General features: G+C 41.7%; 1 protein-coding gene across 2 annotated transcripts; it reads right to left on the bottom strand.

Moving 5' to 3' along the window:
* Positions 1–712: 712 nt before the first annotated feature.
* PAAF1 (proteasomal ATPase associated factor 1) lies at positions 713–15,629 on the bottom strand. 2 transcript variants are annotated; one of them, XM_034759192.1, is made up of 8 exons: positions 15,428–15,629; positions 14,807–14,957; positions 13,042–13,236; positions 11,506–11,597; positions 9,567–9,682; positions 7,050–7,132; positions 5,464–5,546; positions 713–1,362 (listed from the first exon to the last, which is right to left on the bottom strand). In XM_034759192.1, exons 1-8 carry the CDS (start codon positions 15,461–15,463, stop codon positions 1,285–1,287), a joined length of 834 nt encoding a protein of 277 aa, XP_034615083.1. In that variant the 5' UTR covers positions 15,464–15,629; the 3' UTR covers positions 713–1,284. The 2 variants fall into 2 exon arrangements, with proteins under 2 accessions (XP_034615083.1, XP_034615084.1); XM_034759193.1 differs by having other exon boundaries at positions 14,807–14,916.
* Between the last annotated feature and the right edge of the window lie 1,422 nt (positions 15,630–17,051).

The following is a 17,051-nucleotide window of genomic DNA, read 5'->3' as shown; positions in this document are numbered from 1 at the left end:
ATATTCCTAAATGCTCACTGACACTACAGCATGTACCCTGTTAGTTATTTAAGAGTAAATGGTTCCTTGTCTTCAGAGTACTTTACACAGGTTAACTCAGCCATCACCAATTCTACTGGGTTTTATTAGCAGATTTTCAGGAGAAGTAGAAAGTGGGAAAGCAGATTTTGTATGTGGGCTAAATTCTTATGACCATTTTGATTGGCTATAAGGTAGTTATGGATCACTCCCTTTTACAAATGGGGAAACCGGGCATAGGGAGATTAAAAGGGATTTGCTCAAGGTCACACAGTGAGTCAGTGGCAGAGCTGCATCAGATCTCTGGAGTTCCTCAATCTTAGCCCACTGTTCACTCTTTGATAGCATGTGATAGAACAGGAATTTACAAACACCCGGACCCAAACTGTGGAGGTAGATCAGAGTTGACAGGACTGAACATTTGTCCCTTAAACTTAACATTTACATGAAAATGGCAGTCTGCCGCTATTATTTGAAATCCTATGGCAAAAAGATGCTTTTCACCATACTATAAGAGCTATGTAATTACTGATTTAACAAAAACTGGTGGAATTTTAATGTGGCTTTCACTACAATAGCTATAACTACAACTGAATATATTTTTAAACTGCACAAGAACATACGTATTTCATTCACGTGGAGATCAAACTGAAATCTCAAATTTAGTCAGATCAAATCACGGCTACTCACTAAATTCACAAAAATCACACTTTTTATTGTAGAATAGAGTCACAAGAAAGGTTATGAGGTGTTGAATGTGACATGGACAGTCGTTTTGCTTTTAAATTAACTGTCTTGAAAATGCACAAACTTCTCTAGAAAAGGGGTGATCAAAAGTCAATCCCTTTATTTCAATCAATTCTGCAGTATGGTCACCTCCAGATCTCGTGTCTCCCCAGCCCAAGATCATAGTCTTGTTAGAAATACCAAAATTGTCCACTGAATGTTGAAAACAGTTCGGTACATATATTGCAGATACAAAGGGTCTTGCATTAACATCTTCTATAAGCTGCTTACTGGAAGAGAATGGTCTAAACTTTGGGTTGTAAGAAGCAGCACAAGATCAAGAATTCTATGTACAGCCTTATTCTTAGATTTTATCACAACAATGTTCTCAAAGCTTATATATACACACTTCATATATATTGTACAGTCCTAGAAAGGTAGCATTGCTTTTATTTGGAAGTGCTACATGGCCTAGGTTCTAACCTAGCTAGACTTTAGCCTTGTTTCTTTGTTCATCCGTTTCCCACACACCACAAATGGTCAGAGGTCAGAAAGCTGATATCTCCTCACCATCCCATCTCTGCAGCATGTATAGATTTGTTTCTCCCATGTAGCTACCTAGAAGAGGGAAATGAAAATATTATTTAAAAAGAAAACCTCTTACATTATCATCCTCCTCATCTGCTTTTCTCACAAGCGCCTTAGTGCTTTTTCCTATGCAACCCCGTATGGGTGGGGAAAAACTTCTTTCCTCTTAAATCCATCCTTAAAACACCCCTCTCTCATGAGGCCTACAAATCACAATAATTTGCCACTGGCAAGGTGAAAGACCAGCTGGGGCTGCTTGACAACTCACAATAGAAACATACCCATATTAGACAGGGACTTCCGCCCCCCCCTCCCCATTCAGCACAATGGGGCCCTGATCCCTGACTGGAATCTCTATGAGCTACCACAATATAAATATCTAGTGAATGGCCTTTAACCTCTCCCTTGACTGTTAGGACTTCAAGGTGATGCCAGAGATTCTTGGAAGGGTAATTGCCCCATGATGTTCACAAAGAATTACAATGGCATGATCATTAGGATATTCTGAAGAGGATCTGCTTACACTGGTATCTCCGTGTTAACAATTGAAAATCCTACTGGTACCACCATGGACAGGGCAGTTTGCTACTGACAGAAGCTCATGTACTTCCCCAAATGCTATATTATAGTGGATTCTGAACTCAGCAAAGGTCTGAAGAGAAATGGGAACATTTGAATGTTTTTATTTTCTGAGATGGGAAGGAACGAAATCAGCAGCCCTCGGAAAAAGTATTATCTCCTAAGCTAGCCATAGAACAACACTGGCTTAGCTGAAAATGCAGCAGTTTCCCTGAAGGAAAACTGGAGGAAGAGGGAAGACGACACATTAGTAAATGGTGGGTGGTCCTGTTAAAAAGCACTGTTGGGCATGTTTCTTGGTGTCCATTTTTCTTCAGATTTGCCATTATAAAAATGACTGTGTAACAGCACTTGGGGTCTATAATGTGACAGCTAAAAGCTTTATAGTCATTCAGCAACAACTTTTAGAAACAAGGTTTTTTGGGGGTTTTGAAATTGTTTCAAGGATGACCAAACGCACTCCATTTACAAGATGGGCTTTTCTGTCAGATCTGAGAGAGAAGATGGATTTCTTTTGCTCACGGATCACCACCAGTTAAAAGTCTGCAGGCCAAATTCTGCCCTTGGGTGTGCTGGCCTACACTGCCTTCAGTGGGGTATACTGTTGGAACAGATGGCAAGATATGACTTTGCAATAGGACTGTCAATTAATTGCAGTTAACTCATGCAATTAACTCAAAAAAATTAATCATGATTAAAAAAACTAATTGTGATTAATCAGAGTTTTAATCGCACTGTTAAACAACAGAATACCAATTGAAATTTATTAAATATTTTGGATGTTTTTATACATTTCCAAATTATTGATTTCAATTACAACACAGAATACAAAATGTACACTGCTCACTTATTATTTTTGATTACAAATATTTGTACTGTAAAAATGATAAACAAAACCCAGTATTTTTCAAGTCACCTCATAGAAGTACTGTAATGCAATTTCTTTATCGTGAAAGTGCAACTTACAAATGTAGATTTTTTTTTGTTACATAACTGCACTCAAAAAATAAAACAATGCAAAACTTTAGAGCCTACAAAAGTCCACTGAGTCCTACTTCTCGTTCAGCCAATCGCTAAGACAAACTAGTTTGTTTACATTTACAGGAGATAATGCTGCCTGCTCCTTATTTACGTCACCAGAAAGTGAGAACAGGTGTTCGCATGGGACTTTTGTAGCCAGCAATGCAAGGTGTTTAGGTGCTAGATGAGATAAACATTAATATGCTCCTTCATGCTTCGGCCACCATTCTAGAGGACATGCTTCCATTCTGATGACGCTCGTTAAAAAAAGAATGCATTAATTAAAATTGTGACTGAACTCCTTGCGGAAGAATTGTATGTTTCCGGCTCTATTTTACCTGCATTCTGCCATATATTTTATGTTATAGCAGTCTCAGATGATGACTCAGCACATGTTGTTCATTTTAAGAACACTTTCGCTGCAGATCTGATAAAATGCAAAGAAGGTACTGTTACGGAGTTCCCAGGCGATGCTTTGGAACTGCTCCCCTCAAAGCCAGTTAGGACTTTGGGGAGCCTCCTCTTCCATAGAGCAGACTGTTTTTAGGGCAAGAAGCTTACACGGCTTTACCTTTTGGGTTTTTCCTGGGAGCATTTAGCATATGCCGCTCCGTGTGCTTCCCACAGCGAGTCCGCCCAGGTGGGATTCTGGGGAAGCCAGAGGTCCTGTACGCACCCCCACTTCGCAATCAGACGTGACTCTTAGCCAGCCAGTAAAACAGAGGTTTATTAGATGACAGGAACATGGTTTAAAACAGGGCTTGTTGGTTCAGCGAACGGGACCCCTTTGCCAGGTCAATTTTGGGGCCCAGCAAGCCCGATACCCCCGTCTGCCCTCACTCCTAGTCCCCAGCCAGCTCCAAACTGAAAAACCCCTCCAGCCCCTTCTTTCTGGCCTTTGTTTTTTTCCCGGGCCAGAAGGTTTTTGTTTTCAACACCTTTAGTTGGTACCTTGCAGAGGAGGGGCCCAGGCCATCAGTTGCTAGGAGACAGAGTGTTGGGCATTTATGCACACTGGCCCTTTGCTCTGCAGCAACTATACACCCTTATCCCACCACCTAGATACTTAAGAACTGCATAGGGGAAACTGAGGCACCCACACAGTATTCAGAGAAAACATTAAGAACATTTCCAGTTCGTCACAGGTACCAATGTGAGATTTCTAAAGATGGCTACAGCACTCGACCCAAAGTTTAAGAATCTGAAGTGCCTTCCAAAATCTGAGAGGGTCGAGGTGTGGAGCATGCTTTCAGAAGTCTTAAAAGAGCAACACTCTGATGCGGAAACTTCAGAACCCAAATCACCAAAAAAGAAAATCAACCTTCTGCTGGTAGCATCTGACTCAGATGATGAAAATGAACATGTCGGTCCGCACTGCTTTGTATTGTTATCGAGCAGAACCCATCATCAGCACGGACACGTCCTCCGGAATGGTGGTTGAAGCATGAAGGAACATATGAATCTTTAGCGTATCTGGCATGTAAATATCTTGCGACGCTGGCTACAACAGTGCCATGAAAACACCTGATCTCACTTTCAGGTGACACTCTGAAGAAGCAGGCAGCATTATTGGTTTTTCTGAGCGACTGGCTGAACAAGAAGTAGGACTGAGTGGACTTGAAGGCTCTAAAGTTTGACATTGTTTTATTTTTGAATGCAGTTATTTTTTTGTACATAATTCTACATTTGTAAGTTCAACTTTCATGATAGAGATTGCACTAAACTACTTGTATTAGGTGAATTGAAATACTATTTCTTTTGTTTTTTACAGTGCAAATATCTGTAGTCAAAAATAAATATAAAGTGGGCACTGTACACTTTGTATTCTGTGTTGTAACTGAAATCAATATATTTGAAAATGTAGAAAACATCCAAAAATATTTAAATAAATGGTATCCTATTATTGCTTAACAGTGTGATTAATTGAGCGATTAATTTTTGTACTCGCTTGACAGCCCTACTTTGCAACTGGAACCTGGTTAGAAGGAGCGCTAAGCATCATCCTCAACACTGTGGCTGTACGGAGCTGGATCCTAATCCAGTGCCTCTCCCCCAGAGCTGTGTTGACTCAGCAGGGTTTATGGGAATAAAGAGTAGCAAAAACTTACTCTGATTTCTGAAATCAACAGATGTGATTTGGAATATGCACAGTGGACAGCTCAGCTGGGTAAGAACTGTGCCATTTTTACATTAGTCACTTTTCTAAATAGACACGCCTGAATGCTGAGGTAGGAGCCCCTGAGTTCTAATCAGAGCTCTCTCTGACAATGAACAAGTTACTTAACCTCTCTGCCTCAGTTCCCCATCTGAGGGGAGAAATTACGCTACTGTTCCTCAGACAGATGACATGAGGATTTGTTTGTGTGAAGTGTTATTATTCAAGTAAAAAAAGTAAATTTAAAAATTCACTTCTCAAAAAGGTGCCAGCTCTGCTGGTTGCCAAATCACCAGACACTGGCAGCCATTGCAGAGTGGCACCTTTATTCCCTCTCGCTGGTACTCAGGCCAATAGTAAGTAGACTTAGCCATTACCTTGTATACAGGGTCACAGTCTGCTTCTGTGAGGTCAATTACATGATCAAGATCTTGCTGAATAATAAAGCAGGTTCCATCACCTAGATGAAAAATGAAACAGATAAGGAACATAGAACTGCTTGCAAGATAAGACATTCTCACAACTACAAACTGATGCAGATTGGCATATACAGGAACCATTTTGTATCAGAGCCCCATCATTGCTTTAAATCAGGGGTCGGCAACCTTTCAGAAGTGGTGTGCCGAGTCTTCATTGATTCACTCTAATTTAAGTAATACATTTTAACGTTTTTAGAAGGTCTCTTTCTATAAGTCTATAATATATAACTAAACTACTGTTGTATGTAAAGTAAATAAGATTTTTTTAAAATGTTTAAGAAGCTTCATTTAAAATTCAATTAAAATGCAGAGCCCCCCGGACTGGTGGCCAGGACCCGGGCAGTGTGAGTGCCACTGAAAATCAGCTCCTGTGCCGCCTTTGGCACGCGTGCCATAGGTTGCCTACCCTTGCTTTAAATCATAAGAATGAAGAAGAACTGCACTTGTTACACAAAGCCAACAGAGTCCTTTGAATAGGGGTTGTGGGCTGGCAGTTTGGCCAGACAGACCCTCAGAAGATTGGGGTACCTCATGGAAGAGTTGTTTTGGGAGACCAGTGGGGAATGATGACAGAAGAACATTAAATGTTAGGAAGTTAATGAAACACTGATTAACATTGTTCCCATTATGTCACTTGTCATCCATTTGCTGTGGACATGTTCTCTAAGGGTGTAATTTCCAGCTCGAGCAGATATGTCCATGCTAGCTCTGATCGAGCTAGTGCGCTAAAAACAGAAGCGTAGCCATGGGGATGTGAACAGCGGGAGGGATTAGCCACCTGATTATGATCCCACCGCTCGCCCCCCTGCAGCTACACTCCTATTTCTAGTAAGCTAGTGCAGGTCTATCGCCTCGAGCTGGAAATTACGTCTCCAACTCCTGTGTACACAGACCCAAAATGTCACTTGGACAGCCAGCTATCACCCTGCACCACAACCCAGGAATTCACAGAGAAAGCAGAGCTGCATGATCACAGTGAGACTGGGTGATCATATGGAGGGATGTGAACATATCCAAGAGGAGAGACAAGAGCAACTCCAGCTAGCCCTTTGGAAGCTCCTCTCCAGCACCAGACTGGAAACACGTCAAGAGGTAAAAAAAATAGATACGATCTAAAAGCTCTGGTCTTTGGTCAGAACATACTCATCACATCCTCTTAATTCACTGGGGGCCTGCTTCTGAACAGCCTGGTATAGATTTATACCTCTGCAAAGTGGGTGGGAAACGCTCCCAACACAGAACAGTAGCATTACACACCCATTTTGCAGAGCCGTAAGAGACTCCAAGAGGAGCAAGGCAGCGGAGAATCAGGCCCTTGTTTTATAAAAATGCCTTTAACAGTTCTTCTCTGCTTCAGGTGACCGCAAGCAGAAACTGACGTGTCCACACACTGCAAGAAATGTGCAAAAGTGTCTTACGAGGATGACGATTAAGGTAACCACATTGCAAAGTAAACACTGTTGCCTCAGTAACTCTTGTATTACCTTGGCTGGCAATAAATCCATCTCTATAAGGGAGCAGACAAAGCACTGGTGCTCCTGATCGATGAATGATCTGAACTGGAGCCCTAGAAAAACCAGCAAAAACAAGATCCAAGTATTATAATCAAGGACCACACTGTTGCATTAATTTAGATGGAATATATGGGCCAAAGTTGTTAACATAACCCGGTCACTGTTTAACATTAAACAGTGTTAAACAAGGCTCGGTATAGACCTCGGCTTTCTTAGCACCAGGGCAAACACACCATTAATATCCTTTTAACCTCTTAATAAAGATAAAGAAAAGAAGGAAAACACAGTCAAAGCATTTGAAAAGTAAAGTATTAAATAAGACTGATTTTAATAACATCCCTGGTTCCCTCTCTCTTTAGCTGGAAAGAGTTTTTAGAAGGAAAACTCCTTGTGTTTGACAGTCTCTTAGATGATATCAAAGAGGGCAATAACTGTCCTTTGGCGAAAAGAGACTTTAGTTGAGATGGGCTGGAAGTGTTGTTGTTAAACTCTGATCCCGTTTCATCCCATGTGATGTCTGGGATTCAGCTGGAGCTGATGGTGATAGTGATGGTCATCTGGGTCCCTCTCTCTGGCTCAGTCTGGTCAGGACATCTCTCAGGGTTAGCGTGACAAAGACCCAGGGCCCCAGGAAATGGTGGCACCCATGATGCTTCAGTAGCCTCTGTTCTCTCTTTTCCCCAAAAAAGTTTCTTTCTCCAAGCACCCAGAAAGGGAGCGGCGGGTGGAACAGCCCAACCCCTCATTTTGTCCATCAATTAGGCCTAGTTTTTGACACACCAATTTTGGTTCATTAATTTGAGGACCCACATTTTCTTGTTTACAAACCTGACTTCAACACAGTCCTTGAGCTAGATCAGTAGGCTTTTTTGTTGGACTAATTCAGTTTTGTGTCTGGTTTTCTTGCACCTGTTTATAACATTCTTTACTAAAGATAACTTGACCTATTTTTCATGGTTAATTCCCAAACAGGCAAAAAGTTATAGGCCCAACCGTCAGGACACCTCCCATATGCAACATAATAAAGAACAAGCAAACAGAACAGAGAAGGAAGTGATTAAAGATGTATCAGACAACCATTAGGGTGACATGAATTATACAGAGTGAGATTGGAAAGCTGGTGGTTAGTCACCATGGACAAGGGAAAAAACTGGAAAGAGAGACACATCCAGTCTGCAAAGCCCAATATTTTATCCTTCAGTGGCTAGATCAGGGCAATGTAATAGTAATATAAGGAGATATACCTATCTCCTAGAACTGGAAGGGACCCTCAAGGGTCATCGAGTCCAGCCCCCTGCCTTCACTAGCAGGACCAAGTACTGATTTTGCCCCAGATCCCTAAGTGGCCCCCTCAAGGACTGGACTCTCAACAATGGGTTTAGCAGGCCAATGCTCAAACCACTGAGCTATCCCTCCCACCCTCAATGATTCCTCCAGAGGCAATTCCAGAAGATAAAGGGATCTAAATGCTAGTTCGTTTGTAGGCAAGCACCAGGATTCCCTCCATGCAGAATTTAAAGAGATTATCCTTAATGAAATAGATGAAAGCTTGGAGACTTTCCAATAACAGAAAAGGAATTTTTCAGACATGGAATGCTAAATTCTGTCGTGTCTTCATCCGAAGGTATCATCTGGACAACCTCCCAATTGGAATGTGCATTTGGCACTAATATAAACAAAGTTAATCATTGCACTGAATGTACGAGCTTGACTAAGAGCTTTCAGAAAAAGGAAACACTTGGCAGTGGGCAGATCAATTGAAAAATTGGACGGGAGAATCATATTGCAAGCAGAATGCACCACTTATAAAGGCTTGTTATATCTAAGCTCATTGTCGGAGGCAATGGGGGATGGGATTTCCGTCTGGTGGAAGGCGTTTAAAGCTGCACTGGTTGCATGACAGCCGATAAAATGATGTGGTAGGAAGAAGTGCTGCTGCTTTGAACTGTTCTATATTTAACTCCTACATTATTGTGATTTTAAGTGTATGTCAAGAGTATCCAGATCTTTGGAGTGGCGCACACTCAGCATAAAACCAAAATCTACATAAAGCAAGACAAATTCCATTCTTCAGTATCTCAGCAGTCTATATAAAATGAATCCATATTGTACTCTCAGTCCAATTCCTAGTGGAAGAGAGTCTACAACAAAACCACCACAAACACACGTGGCATCCTCATTGGTCATCTCTGTAGAGATACCAAGGGCTGAATAGGCCAGAGAGATCAAGTTGTTCTCTCACTTCTAGCAGGAGTCCCTTCAGATCAGGCCTGAAGCACAGAGATAGTGCACTAAGAAAAAGACTGAACAGTAACTGACTCTGATACGCCTGATCTGTGGCTAACTATAGGAGCCAGCATCCCAGGGATATCAGCACTACTGGCGCTTGTGCTGTACCTGCTCTACAGTCACCACGGCTGTCAATTTAGCTCCTTTCACCAACACTGAATTCACTGCTTTAAACACTCCACCACACCTGCCACTCACTTTGTATTTCTCACATCCAGCTGATATATATTTCCATCCTGAGTCCCTGCTAGGAGATAGATGCTTGAGAGGAAGGTACAGCAGTTAAATGCATCGGATCCAACAAAGAGAAACACCTGGGAATGAAAGGAGAGAAGACTTTAAATATCAGTTTATTCACAGGTAGTGTGAAAGACAAAACCCAGCAGCTTTATTCTTAATAGGCGTCCCAGGGAAAAGGGAATGAGTGATTTATTTAGGAAGTCATGAATATGGTCACTTCCATGAGTTATCACAAACAATTATATGCAACCTGTCAGATGCAACATGGGGCTAACAGGTCTTTGCTTCATCCCAAGATATCCAGAAGCAATAATGCAAAGAAAGCCTCCAGGAATGATCCTGTCATACTAGCATTGGCAATACATGTAGTTAATACTGCTGGGGTTCTCCTGGAGAGAGAAGGTAGCACATCATACAGAGACAGCAGGGACAATACTGGGCATATAATACCCCCATGGTCTTCCTCCAGCCTTCCTTGCAGGGTCTAGAAATCTCTCCTCTCCCTGCTAATCTTGCAGCAACCTCCCTCTGTTTCAGGCACAACTGTGTTACAGTTGGTGGAAGAGTCTTCTCCAATGCAGCGTTTGCCATCTCTCCATTACTTTTCCAAACTCAGATGGTTCTCCCGTGTTTCTACCTCTTCAGTCTCTGTCCTCTATTTAAATTTTATAAGAGGATTTAAATCTGGCCCATGTTTTGGAAAAGTGTGTACAGGAGATACCATAAAGAAAGGAACCTGTACTGTGTAAGGCAAACACCTGTCCCAATACCGGAGACTGTACTTCTATGAAGGATTTTTTGGGGGGGAAATGTAAGAGATGGATGCAAGTTAACAAGATTATGCTAGGCTGATTTTACACTGGGCTTTCAAACAGAACCACAGTTTTTAGAGAGATTGTACCCATGTTTTTCTTTCTTAAGCCATTAAGGCATTTTTCTAGTATTACAACATAAAACCAACATAAAACATACATCACCAGGCAGTTGAAAGGGGATGCCTTAAAATCCAAGGGAAAATGTGTGTGGACATTAAGAATTCCATTGTGCTTTTTGTAAAACTTGCCCTGGGGTCCTTGGCAAAAATTCCACACCCCTGCCCTTCCACTTTTATACTGTCAGTGATACCATCCCCCCTGGAGAAGGCTGTATTTCAACAGTGCTGAATGCATAATTTGCAAAGCATTTTGGGATTAGACACATAATAAAAAGACCATTTTGAACCTCTGCATTAAAATCTAGATCACAACTTAGGAAAGGGAGGAAATGCAAAGTTACAGCTGCTACCACACCTCTGCCCCTTTAGTGTTAAATTTATGTCTTAATTTACAGGTGTAATAGCCACATTTTCTGAATTTTGTAGTTAAAAATTGCAAACTTCTACAAGCAGTTTTTGCATTTAATTTCCTTTAGAAAAATAAATGATTATACACAATGGAATTTGTTACATATCCTCATTTCAATGTGTAATCACTGCATTGGTTTCAATGCATCACACTCCTGATATGCATGCTCCAATATTTAACTGGTGCATTGCACACCTGTATGTTATGAAGTCAGGAGAAAAAGTGTATGGCAAACAGACATTAAATGAGTTCCAAATGCTTGTTAACATTTCATCTTATAACATAGTTATTTATCATAAGAAAGAACCCTGTGATGGGTTTAATATATGGAGATATACCTATCTCATAGAACTGGAAGGGACCCCAAAACATCATCGAGTCCAGCCCCCTGCCTTTGCCCCACATCCCTAAGTGGCCCCCTCAAGGATTGAACTTACAACCCTGGGTTTAGCAGGCCAATGCTCAAACCACTGAGCTATCCCTCCCCTTATAAGTCAAAAGGTGCCAAGAGGTTTTGAATGGACAGTAGTGAACAGGTCTCATGAGATACTTACCGGCTGCCTGCTCTGTAATCCCACACCTTGGAGCTTTTTGTCTTCCCGAGCCAACAGCAGGATTTTCCCTTCTGTCCCAATTTCTCGTTCACCTGTTAAAATTCTAATTGTTAACATTATTGGCAGTATTGCAAGGCATCTTAGCAACAGAACTGGGGAGGCTTATGCTGATGGTACCAAAATCTCTACCAGACGCTCATAGGACGTACCTCTTTCTACATGGAAATCCAGAAGGTCCCTTTGAGGTTGAGACCAGTACTTGGTTTGGCAAAATGTCTGATGCTTTTGGGGTGGGAAAGGGGAAGAAAACACCTTTTTAACTAGGGAGGGAAAAGCAAGGAGATTCATGTACCAACAGACAAAATTCTCATTTCCAAAGGCCTCAATTATATAGGGCCTAATCTTACTCCTGCTGAAACCCATGCCAAAGCTCCCTGTGGAGCAGAAGCATACCCCTAAACAACAAGAATGGCAGTGTGGACCAATAATCACACAGATCCTAGAGCCAATGGAGTCTCCTGCTAATTTTAGCCAATACATTAATGTTAGATGTAATATAAACCACATTAACGAGTATTATGCATATAGTATGAATATAATACATGTTACAGATATATAGATATACACACACAAATAAATAAGTGTTGGGAAATTATGTTAACTAAACGTATTACGCTCTCCCTACAGTTCAGTTCATCCATGTCAAAAATCCCACTACACTTTGCAAAGCTGAACTCAGCTTTGGCACTAGAAAATGGGAAGCCTGTCAAAGCTAAGATATATGAACGGTGTGTCCTAGCACAGGCTGGGATGTTTCTCGGCTCTCTCTGAGCTGAGGGGTGAAAACATTATCTAGAACAGAGATAAGAAAAGTATAGAACAAAACAACAACTGTTACGAACCGGTGGGCTGGATTTTAGTACAGACTTTTGTAACTTGTAAAATCATACTAGAAATACTACTAGCTGAAATGCCTGTCTTCGAAGCACTGCTTCTGTATAAACAAAGACCATACTGGATCAGATCAAAGGTCCATCTAGCCCAGGATCCTGTCTTACGACAGTGGCCAATGCCAGGTGCTTCAGAGGGAATGGAACAGAACAGGTAATCATCCAGTGTAGGGTAACCATGCTGCGAGATAAGAATTGCTTCCCAGAAGGAGGGTATGTATGTTTGCTTTTTGTACTGTACTGCTTTGTCTTTAGACAATAAATCTGGCTACGTTCAGTTATTTGGTCTCAAACATTTTTAAGAATGAACTAGGAGTGTAATCAAATAATTGGCTACACCTTTTAGTCTATATCAGCCTCTAAAAAGGAACTGTATTCGTCAGCTTCTCTCAGGACTCCAGTGAGCAACCCTGATGGCCCGCTTCCCTTCCTCTTGAGTTTATGCTGTCAGATGAGACCGCTGCCCAAGCGATGAAGGATTCCCCTCTCATAACAGTAGTTACGTATTTTCCTTAGAGTCTGCACATGGCATGTCTGAACTGTACAGCTTTTTAAGGGAAAAAGAAAACCTCTCTATATTACTTACTAGGTGCATTTTCAGGTGAGCCCAGATTTATTGTATTGTCAGCAACGCCCAGAGCAATGCCATTCACAGGAGAACCACAATCTGCGACAACGCCTAGGCAAGCGGATTTTCCACAATCCCAGAGGCAGGCAGTGCCATCTCTAGAACTGGAAATGACATTTCTTCCCCGATCCACAATGGCTGTGTCCAGGATACCTACACCAAAGCAAAGAAACCTCTCAGAAGGGTAGAAGCGAGGAAGTTACAGCAAGGTTGGAAAAGGCACCTATCTTGCTTTAAAAAGCTGGAAATCATGCACCAGAATCTCACAGGCAGTAGGCCGTTTGGGTGAAATCCCACTGGAGTTACATCTGCTCACACCAGAACTGAATCTGGCCCGAGCTAGATAACCCCATCATGAATTTGGACAGGTTAGTGATACCTGTTTATTCCAGATACAGCAACATGGAAAGCATGTTCCCTTACCATTTTAGATCACTGTTGTTTCTAACATTTAAAGAGGTATATTTGAATAGTTACAAGATTTAATTAACTGTCCGCATACAGAAGCAATGTTCAAAGGCAGCAAGTTCAAATGCCAGGACTATTTTTCAAACAAAAGTCAACTGCAACCAGACAAAACCAAATTTAATTATTCTAGCTGACTGCAGCTGCTGAGATTGCCTGAGATCCAATTATGCACACAATGGATGAAGTCAATTTTGGAGACAACAGAAGTCTGCTAGATTTCCTCTCACTGCAGCTCTGCTACATTTCCTGTCAGATTAATTTACAATATTGTTGCCATACATCCGCAAAGCCTTTTGCACGTTTTAAAAATACACAAAAAGGTCAAGTGAAAATTACGGTAGGCTCACTGCAGGAAACTAGAAAATTACGGTAGGCTCACTGCAGGAGACTAGAAAATTACGGTAGGCTCACTGCAGGAGACTAGAAAGATACTGCATTAACAATTTGCTCAAGTATTTGGACAGATAGATGCCACTTAGGCTATGTGTACACTGCAGCTTGTGTCAACCTAATTTAAGTCACTCGGAGGCATGAATAAACCAGCCCTCTGAGTGACATAAGTTACACCGACATAAGCGCTAGTGTGCACAGCGCTATGTCGGCGGGAGAGCTTCTCCCACCCACATAGCTACCGTGGCTCACGGAGGTGTTTTTATTATGCCATTCCTGTCCCCTGCCCTCTTGTCAGGTAATGACCATCCCCTAAATTCAGCATGACAAACAGACTTCGTGCTCTGAGGCACGAACAGTGTCTTTACTTGTTTTATGAGGCACCTACAACATTGAACATTTGAAAAATATCATCTGAAGCAACGGTGGTACAACCTTTATTATCTGAATGTCTTGATTAATGCTGAATAAGCAATTATAATGGAAGGAATTTTCAGTATAATGCATATAATCAGGGATACGAGGCTATTTAGGATAACAAGGAGTTCGACTGTCAACTGTACAGAGGAGGAATAAAATGCTATCCTAACTCCATGTTCACAACTCCGAGCAGACTATTGTGCTGTTCTCCCTTCTTTTCCCTATTATACAGATTCAGAACCTGAAATGCATCATGAACAACTTCAGGTGTTTAGAATAGCAGCCGTTTTTGTCTGTGTTTTAGATACAAATGCTTGGAGTCTGAAGCATCTAATGTTAATGCACAGCACAAAAATGTAATAGGTTGATGCTTGAACTTTAGCCCTCTGGTGTGATGTAATTATACAGGCAGCAAATTAAGCATTTTAAAGGCTAGTTTGTGTACCTCCTTTGTGACCTTTAAACGTTACTACGCAGCTGGCATCTTCTGCTGACCAGATCTTTAGCTGGGCATCCATTCCCCCACTCAGAACCACAAGGCCCGACGGGAAAAACCTGCAACAATTCACATCATACACATGGCCTTCCAACAGTCTCTGGAAAAACAAAGAACTGTGTGCTAGTTCCACTGTTATCACCCGATGCCATCCTGTATTATGTTATTCGGTACTAGGAAAGCATAGTGTTTCTACCTACATCGGGGACATGGTCAAATCCCCCATGAACATGGCCAATTTTCTACAGGGGGATAAGTTCAGAAGCAGACAGCGAACAACTGCACCGTAGCTACCATCACTTCTAACTATCCCTCCATGTTCTAATATTGGGACTCATCACCATGGCCTCTGAGCATCACGTCCCTTGGGAGATTATGCCACAGTCTAATAGATCTTTGACCTCAGAAGTGAAATTTATGCTAATGTCTCACTCAAAGGACAACACCGTAACCACACTGGACCTCAGTGCACAGTCATCATTAGTTAGGAGCCAAAGCAGGACACTAGAATCTATCAACTTGAGACCAAAAAAACATAGACGAACCCAAAGATAGAGCCAAAGTTCTTACTCTTATTTCTCCATTAGCCGCCTGCCAGATTTTCATGGTTCCATCAGTGCTGGAAGATACGCCAAGGCCCCCGCCACTGGAAATATCAATGCAGATTATCTGTTTGGAAAGACAGCACCAAACAGTGTAAGCATTTTACATGACCCTGCAAACACATGCTTATTTTGCTCACTCCCGCAAGGGAATTTTGCGCTGAAGGAGACCTGCTAACCAAAGCATTTAGTATTAACACTATATAGGTATAGATATTGCAGATTTCACCATAGCAACTGAGCAATCATAGTCAATCACTTCACATGCATAGCTGAACGATTCTGGTCTGATAATACTCTCCACATACAAAGCATCTTTCATTTGAGGACCTCAAGACCTTTTACAGGCATTGGCCTCACAGATGTTAGGAGGCTCTCGTTAATAAATGTTAAGAATATGCTTAGCAAGGTCTTGGCTCTCTCATTTAGTCTAACAAAAAAAAAAGGGGGGGTTGTCTCCCTTTGGGGGGGGGGGGGAAGGGGGCTTGACAGAAGGGAATAGGTAGCTAAAATGAGTGTTTCCTGATTAAGGTGTATTATACAGACATTCTATGTCTTTCCCTCAAGGACAAGCTGCTGGTATGATCTGACCTGAACCCAGGATTCAGACATGTTGACCAACTGGATTATCTGACTTGAACCACCTCAATTTCTTACAATTTGGTGGCATTTACAAGCAGAGACTTTGCTAATTTTTTTCTCTGGCTCAGCTCAGAGTTCTGCATGGGCAAGTGGATTTTGAAGGGCAGGTCAGCAGCATGGAGGGATAGCAATAATTACATTTCAATTGGCCAGACCAAGTTTTGGGTTAGCTTGGGGTGAACAGGGGCCAGGATTTTTCTACACTGTAGGCATAAACCCCTTTTTGCAAATAAGAAACTGAAGTAATGAGGTTACACAACTGGCCCAAAACAACACAGTCAGTAGCAGAGCTTAGACTAGAATCCTGACGCAGTCCCTTGCTCTAATTACTAGACAATATTCCCTTCCTTACACAATATGGTACCTAAGTGTAGCCTCTTCTGCTTAACTCCCAGTGCCATGAAAGGGCATTGTGTTTGCGAGCATAGGAAAACAGATCCAAACCTGCAAAACATCAGGTTTGAAATACTCAGACACCCAGCAGCCACAACCTTAAATTCTAGTAGGGCTGACTTCATCCTCATTAAGTAGATAAACTGACTCCCACACAATTTACCACTTTTTGTAACAGCAAACATTTGCCTTATATCCTTGCACAAATTTGTCTTTCCCCAAAATATTGTGCATCATTGCTGTGATCTGGTAAATAGACTTCTTCAAATCTGAAGGGGGCTGCATTTTAGTTGTGGATGACGTAGTTTTGTAACGCATTGTGTAATCATATCACTTCACCCACTGATAAAGTACAGCTACTCCTGGGGTGGAATGTGACAGCTGGGTAACAGATCGTAGCAACAGTGAACAGTTAAGGACAAAACTAAGAATAGTCTTCAGCTGACGGAAAACAGAACATAATTACTCAAATTGGTGTCAAGTATCAGAGGGGTAGCCATGTTAGTCTGAATCTGTAAAAAGCAACAGAGGGTCCTGTGGCACCTTTAAGACTAACA

The sequence above is a fragment of the Trachemys scripta genome, chromosome 1 (genome assembly GCF_013100865.1).
Source record: "Trachemys scripta elegans isolate TJP31775 chromosome 1, CAS_Tse_1.0, whole genome shotgun sequence".
Lineage (NCBI taxonomy): Eukaryota > Metazoa > Chordata > Testudines > Emydidae > Trachemys > Trachemys scripta.
Note: the sequence above shows the minus strand (reverse complement) of the source record. Positions and strands in the feature narration are given on the sequence as shown.

Coding starts and splice junctions, on each gene's coding strand:
- PAAF1 (XM_034759192.1), bottom strand. CDS start 15,463: ATGAAAATCTGGCAGGCGGCTAATGGAGAAATAAGA. Junction 14,958..15,427: donor CGGCTAATGGAGAAATAAGA/GTAAGAACTTTG, acceptor TTGTTTTTCCAG/AGACTGTTGGAAGGCCATGT. Junction 1,363..5,463: donor ACTGTGACCCTGTATACAAG/GTAATGGCTAAG, acceptor TCCCTCTTCTAG/GTAGCTACATGGGAGAAACA.